Source organism: Mesitornis unicolor, unplaced genomic scaffold (assembly GCF_000695765.1).
Source record: "Mesitornis unicolor isolate BGI_N332 unplaced genomic scaffold, ASM69576v1 scaffold40160, whole genome shotgun sequence".
Taxonomy (NCBI): Eukaryota; Metazoa; Chordata; class Aves; order Mesitornithiformes; family Mesitornithidae; genus Mesitornis; species Mesitornis unicolor.
In genome coordinates this window covers 1-6,973 of record NW_010158365.1, presented here as the reverse complement: position 1 = coordinate 6,973, position 6,973 = coordinate 1, and the positions used below count along the sequence as shown (strand labels likewise).

General features: G+C 55.2%; 1 protein-coding gene across 1 annotated transcript in view; it reads right to left on the bottom strand.

The window, feature by feature from the left end:
- LOC104539728 (laminin subunit beta-3-like) overlaps window positions 1-6,969 on the bottom strand; it is a gene marked incomplete at its 5' end in the record, with an annotated part of 8,181 nt that extends 1,212 nt beyond the window's left edge. The window contains 9 exon segments of the mRNA XM_010183330.1: window positions 1-2; window positions 4-144; window positions 443-584; window positions 1,581-1,788; window positions 3,090-3,234; window positions 3,888-4,091; window positions 5,082-5,290; window positions 6,294-6,454; window positions 6,791-6,969. The exon segment at window positions 1-2 is cut by the window's left edge and continues 61 nt beyond it. Of these exon segments, the coding sequence (XP_010181632.1) occupies window positions 1-2; window positions 4-144; window positions 443-584; window positions 1,581-1,788; window positions 3,090-3,234; window positions 3,888-4,091; window positions 5,082-5,290; window positions 6,294-6,454; window positions 6,791-6,969 (1,391 nt within the window).
- Window positions 6,970-6,973: the final 4 nt, after the last annotated feature.

The window sequence follows — 6,973 nt, the reverse complement described above, 5'->3', positions numbered from 1 at the left end:
CTCGGCCGTCCGCTGTGCGTCGCGGGCCCGCAGCCGGTTCTGGTCCACCCCGCGCTGCAGCTGCGACAGCCGCTCCACCAGCGCGTCCAGCTGCCCTGCGATGGACCTCACATTCTTCTCGGCTGGACCAAGAACTGCCTCAATCTAAAAGCAGACCACTCTGCATTAAGAGGGGAATCACATCCAAACCCCACTCCTAACGGTTTTCTTCCTCTGTGCAGGGACCAGCCATGGTGCTCAACAGACACATTGCACAAGTGGGGTTTCGGCAGGGAGCTTGGAGACCACCACAATTGGGGCATGGCAGAAAGAAGAGATTTTTACAGCAAAAGCTTCACCAGATCCCATTTCCCAGCTGTGCTGGTGCAGGGCTCTACCAGGCGGGGATGTTTCAAAGCAGGGCACAGTACAGCTATTTGGGAAGGCACCGCGCAGCACTCACTTCATCAACGCGCTCCTGGATGAACCGAAGCGAGGAGCCAGAGCCCCTGATGGCACCCCGGGCCTCCTGCAGCACCACGTTTGCTCGTCGCAGGTTCCCCACCACCTCCTCCACATTGCCCTCCACAGCGTTCGCCCGGTTCCTGGGGAAACAGCCAGGAGTGAGCGTAGGTAAGTGCATGGACTGGGACTCAAGGTTGCAGAAGCAAAATAAGGAAGCTTGGGAAGCAAGGCAGGGTTGTTACTGAGGAGGTTCAACCTCCCTCCCCCAAAAGCCACAAACCCATATATCCAGACACACTGCACCTCAGCAGGTTTCCTGTCAAGAGGAGCATTACTTCCATGTCATACCCCCAAGGAGAGGAGACAAATGGAGAAGGGGAGAGAAACGCCTCCCTTTAAACTAGTTAGAAACACCTATTTTGTAAATGGTGCAAGAAGCAGCATTGGAGGGAAGGCAGTAATCACTGAAGCAGTTTCAATGAAGACTTCTCTGCTTGCAGTGGGATGATTCAGCCAGGTGACCGAGCTCCCCATGCCAGCCAGACTCCTTGGGTCATCACTTCCAGCAGGTTAAGCAGGTGTCAGACGCTATCAGGCAGTTTACACACTTATCCCGCTAACCTTCTCGCTGGGATATTGCTGCAAGTCAACACGTGACAAAGCAGATGCTCCAAATTTGCAAGGACGCTCTGTAATTACTTTTTAAGGGACCACGGGATAATCCTCCCAACTTTCACCCAGAAAACAAACAGCCCATTTAATCTCCTCATGCTCTCTTGTGCAATTGGGATGTAGGTCACCAATATCAAGTAATACCAGGGCAGCTCTGTCATCTCCCATCACAGGGACTCGAGATAGAGAAAAGTCGCCATTACTTTTGGTAAAGACCTTCTTGTTCAGGGGCCATCCTTGGCAGCCAGGGTTGATTTGTGTTGGGGCACCAGGGAGGTGTCTGCAGAGGCTGCAGATTCGTTCTTTTAGGCACTGTGCAGACATAGACGATCCTGGGGTAAAACTTCAGATCATCTCCATCAGAGCAGCTCCAGCAGAGCAAGTTTCAACCCAGCTGAGGCCGCTCATGTTCGCTCCATCTGCGTGACCCTCAGCTGCCAAAGGGCCCTGAACCCCAAACTGACCTGGCCTGCTCCGCCTCCTGCTGGAGCTGCTTGGCCTTGGCGATGTCCCCAGCCGTCTGGGCCAGTATGCTCTCCGGGCACTGCAGCTTGGTGGCCAAATTCTGGATCTCAGTCATTTTTCTCAGGACTGCAGCAGCATCCGTGGGGAGGCGCAGGGAGAGGACGTACTGACTGATGTCCTGGATGGTGGCAGGGTCCATGTCCTCATCTAAGAGCAGACAGACAGCGTGAGCAACGGGAGAGGGGAAAGGTGGGAATACAAATGCAAGGGAGGACGAGGGCAGAGATCCAGCCCTGCCTGCTCTCACACACATCCTCTTCATTTGAAACAGCTGCCAGGACCCAACCTGAATTTAATCCCCTTGAATTTAATGTACTTCTCATTTACATCAGCAAAACTTTCAGGAAAGGACTGAAATGATGCCTTTAATTTGGCACGAGAACAATACTGCTAAGCCCAGAGCAGAGTCGGGTAGACCTCACTGAGCTGATGAGGCTGTGTTTCAAGACAAGCCTTTTTTGTTTCACAAATAAAAGGTAATAAATCTGAGGAATCAGAAGCAGGCAGAGCCCAAGGGACACCAGCCCAGCGATTAGCTCAGAAATACCTTCACTCATCATTAACACCAGGCAGCACCAAATGACCTGATTTTCTTATTCAGCTAATGCTCACGAGGCTCATTATGGTATTACAATCTGTCTGCGAACAATAACTCATCCTGTTGGTTTATAGGACAGCGAGGAATTCGGCCTGCCCTGAGAAGAGCCGTCCGGTTATCTCCGCTCAGGAGCACTGCCAGGAAACCTCCCTGCACGGGGTCAACACCCGAATCCTCGGGGAGCTCCGGTGCAGGGATGTGCTCGTCCTCAAGCCCCGGCGATGGCTCAAGGCCCTGCGGCAGTGAGAGGGACCCGGAGCGTGCCGTTGTCCCTGCTATGGACAGCAGACTGCCCGCTCCACAGCTTTCCACTTCCATTAATGCAGTTCGGTGTTTTAGGGGTAATATCTGAGAGCAGTTCCTGGGGCATGCTGGAGACCTCTCCACGAAGGCCCACATGCAGAAGGTCAAGGCCATGCGGTACCTCCTGCCCCAAGGACCTTGGAGGTGGCCCCCAGAGGCCTCAGTGAGGAAGCATGCAGGGCTGGCCCCAGTGACACCACAGGGAGGTCAACACAGATAAAACAGCCGAGATTCATTTGGGTCGATCTGAGCAGTGCAGTAAAGCCTGAGCATGTCAGCTGGCCAGACTGCAAATGCTGACAGTCACGGACTGCGTGCTGCTGAAAATTCCTCTCTTTTTCAGAAAACATCATCCAAGCTGCCTCGCCGCCACAGAGGACACGTGCTACCTTTGCTACGCAAATATCCATGCGCAGATAAACTGAATATCCGAGAGCTTAACTGGAGTGAGCTCTTCAGCTGCCCTCCTTGTACTGTACTCTCATTTATATCACTGTAAAAATCACCTTGTTCTGTGCACAAGCCAATCGGCACCAACAAACTTTACCTGCCAAGAAGTTTCGAACTTGCTGGATGAATTGCTGGATGCGCCGCACATCCCCTTCTATCTGGGTCCTCGTTATGCTCATCTGGGCCACAAGCCGCTGAGTATCGCTTTGGATCTTGTTTGCAGACATCTCTGTCGCTTTAATCTGCAAACAACAATGTCCCGATGGAGCCATTTCTCCATGATCTGGAATCCTGCAGCCCTGCCCTAATTCTGGGTGAGCTGGGCAAGGCGCTTTGAAATCCTGCTATTCCCCATTGTTCACATGCCACTGCTTTAATGGACTGCAAATGTTAAAGACCAAGGGTTGGATTTGCAACAGAAGCTCTCAAAGAGGGATAGTGCTGTTTTGCTTTTTAAAACACCTTTGAAATGCTTTTTGAATGGCTTTGAAAACTCACTTTATCTTGGCAAGCACCTGAGAGGCCGCAGAAAGGAGCTGCACAAGCGCTAACACAAGTACTCCAGATTGCATCAAATGTAGGAGCAGGTACAGCTGCAGATTCAGGGGGCTTTCCACATCCCCACCACTTGTGCCACACTGACCCCAGACCCGGAGCAGTTCAGGCTTCCTCCTGACAGCCCCAGAGCCCTTCCTGTGCCTGCGGCTCCTGTGCTGGGGGAGGCGGCACCCACGCACACAGCAGGGAGACCCCCACTCAAAAATCCCTGAAGGTCTCCAAATCACCAACCCTCAGATCAAGCTTGGGATTGGGTATTTTACCACAGCTGCTCCTTCCCACTGCTGTCCCCAGGCTCCATTGTTCGGCATCGGAGGACGGGGCTGCCCGCACTCACCAGCTGTGCTGTCTCCCGGAGCCGGGCACTCAGGGTGCCCAATTCCCCGGCTGCTTTCCCGGCCGCGGCAAGGGCCCCTCTTGACAGCGGGAAGAGGCCGAGGCAGGGGCGGGTGGCCTCACAGGCCGTGCCATTGTCCTGGGGGCAGTGCAGCCCCTCGCAGCGGGCAGGGGTGCATGGCTCCGCTCGGATGCCACCGCAGACCTGGAGAGGAAGAGAGCAGTGGGGTGAGGCACATCACAGGGGCCAAAGCTTCGGCAGACCCTTGCCAAGGGAGCTGGCAATGTGGTGTGTTCTGCGTGGGGATGGAGCCAGGACTGAGACGGTGCACGCCACTCAGCACAAATGACCAGAGACCTTGACTGTGTCAGAGAAGGGTGGGCAAAGCTGCAGAGGTGTATGGCAGCACTGAACACCCACACCTGAGACAGCAACATGAGGTTGGCATCTCCTCACCACCCCAAGCTGGGGCATAAATGGGAGCAAAGCAGGAGCTGAACTCATGGACAGTAACAGAGCAACAGAGCAAATGTCTCACTGACCCTCAGGACAGTGACTCTTCCCTTCGTGGCACAAAAGCCTTGTCCAAGCTCTGCAGTTTGCTTTGGGAGGCACAATGGGACAGGAAGACCCTGCCCTCTCGCCTGGACGTCAGGGGTTTTAATGGCACGGCATCTCCCAGAGTCACGACCCATCACAGGGTGCATTGCAGCAGGGGCACACGCAAACCCAGAGCCGGTGCAAGCACAGCACAGGCTGCTCGCTTGGGAACGGGTTGGTGCCCTGCAACGCAGAGAGGGAAGGTTGGTGGTCTCCACAGCAACCGTGCATTAGGAGACACCAAAATGGATTTCCATGGCAATAACAAAGCAGTGAAGGAGAAATAAAAGAAATCTCATCCAGAAATTAAGTGGGTCTTTGAGATACAAGAGCTGACATGTGAGAGAGTCCCTGGAGAAAAAAGCACATGCTTGGGAGGGGGCGGTGGGTATCTGATCCCCAGGCAGGGGATGCTCAGCCAATTCTCCACTGATGTCCCAAAGCGCAGCTGGTTGGATGCCATTTACGAGTCTCTGGACAGAGAGTTTGTCATGCCACGCTGGAGGAAAAATGCGTGACTGCAGGATGAGACTGCTGCCTCTCGAGCGCTACATAAGGGCAGGGGGGAAGTCACAGTTCCCTCTGTATCTTCACCTGATTGATGACGGGGGTGAGGTTGGGAGATGAGGCCATCTCGCCCTTCAGGGCCAGCAGTTTGGAGGTGGACCCTGCCAGCCCCCCCGCCAGCCCCGCGGCATCCCTGCGGCTGTCCTGGGACTCGGCCAGCAGCCTCGAGGTGCCAGCGACAAGGCTGGTGGCATTGGTGGACGTCTGGTAAGCAGATCTGATCGTCTTGAAGGCTCCTGCAGGAATAAAACCTATAAATGGCACAAATGCCTCCGTGACTCATAAATGCAGCACAGCTACCTAAAGGCAGGCACTGACTGTAGCCCATGAGTGGATGTGAGCACAGGGAGGAGAGGGGCACAGAGCGATTAGTCACTACAGCACAATGAGAAAAAGCTCCTTTGATTTCCTAATGCCTTTCAGCCTTTCTTTCAATGAGCCACAGAGCTTTCATCAAGGAGCAAACTGTGGGTTGGGGCTAAAAGAGCAAAACAAATCTAAAGCAGGACAATGTACACACACTGATGCTGGGCTCTGCTCTGTGCAACCCTGAAGGGCATTGGTGGGGTAGAACAGGGCTCAAAGAGCCCTTCCCCTGGCTCCTATCCCCTCCACCACCACAGCCTGGGAGGACGCAGACCCCCAAGCCCCGTTTGGTCACTGAGGTGCAGAGGGAACCTGTCCATGCAGTGGCTGCTTGTGCATCCCCAGCTGAGCCACACTGCGGTGGGGAGGCAGAGGCAGCAACGAGACCCATGGAGAGGATGAGCCGGAGCAGGGGGTAAGGGCAGCCCAGCACCCGCATCAGCACAGGGCACAATGAGCACCTCTCCCCCGCACCCGATAGCCACCTGGCTCCCTTCCACTCTCCATCCCTTCCATCTGGGCACAACCTGCACTATCCCAGCTTCCCCCGGGTTCAGCGACACGCTCCCAGCAGGGCTCCCCCTTCCCACTGCTCCCGCAGGGATGGGAACGCAGCGCCCACAGAGTGAGCTGCCCAGCCCCGAAATGCAGGAGCAAATAACCCAGTAGCCCAAAATCCTGGGCTGTGGTCCAGAGGCTGGGGAGAAAACATCCCTCTCACTGGGGAGGGAAGATGTATTTGTTGGTTCTAAGCTGACAGCAGGTTAAAAACTCCATCTCCCCCACCCGGCCCATGGGAAACCACCAGGCACAGTCATGCTGAGGTAAATTAACGGCTGCAAATTAAGAGATATTAGAGCTGCAGCACTGTACCTGACAGATCCATGCTTTGGCTGGTTTCAAACTGGGTCTTCTTGCTCTGATACTGGGTGTTAGTTATAAGCAAGCTGCTGTTGAGGGCTTCGAGCTCCCTTGATAGGGAGGCAGTCTCATCCAGAAAATGAAGGTCAGGATTTATACTTCGGACCTGCTCTCTGGGAGAGAAAAAGAAGAAAATGTGAGTTCAGGTAGAGAGCAAAGCACCTCTAGGCAGAAAGCAGGGTGCTCATCCTGGGATGCTCCAGCACCCGGTGAAGAGGCACCTCTGAGCCCAAAGAGCTGCTGGCCAGGGCCACTCAAAGCCTGTCAGCCTTTGCAGCATTTTGCACAGAACAGACAAAGGACAGTTCATTGCATGAACAGAACACGGTTTTCAGTTACAGAGACACAGCAGAACACGTGCACGGCTCAGTGTGGAGTGAGCACACAGAAAAAAGCCAGCATCCCCTCCCGGCTAAGGGGTGCACCTGTGAGCAGCAGCCGTCCCTCACCTGATGGCAGCGAGCGCAGCGCCCACCTGGGCCAGGCTCTGCTCCACGGCGGGAGAGCGGCCGAGGATGCCCTGCGCCTGCTGCACGTTGCCCTCGGCCTGCGAGAGGCGGGGACCCAGGCGGGACCCCCCGCTCCCCGGGGGCAGGCGCGAGGTGGAGTTGCTGAGGCCGCCCTGGCGCAGG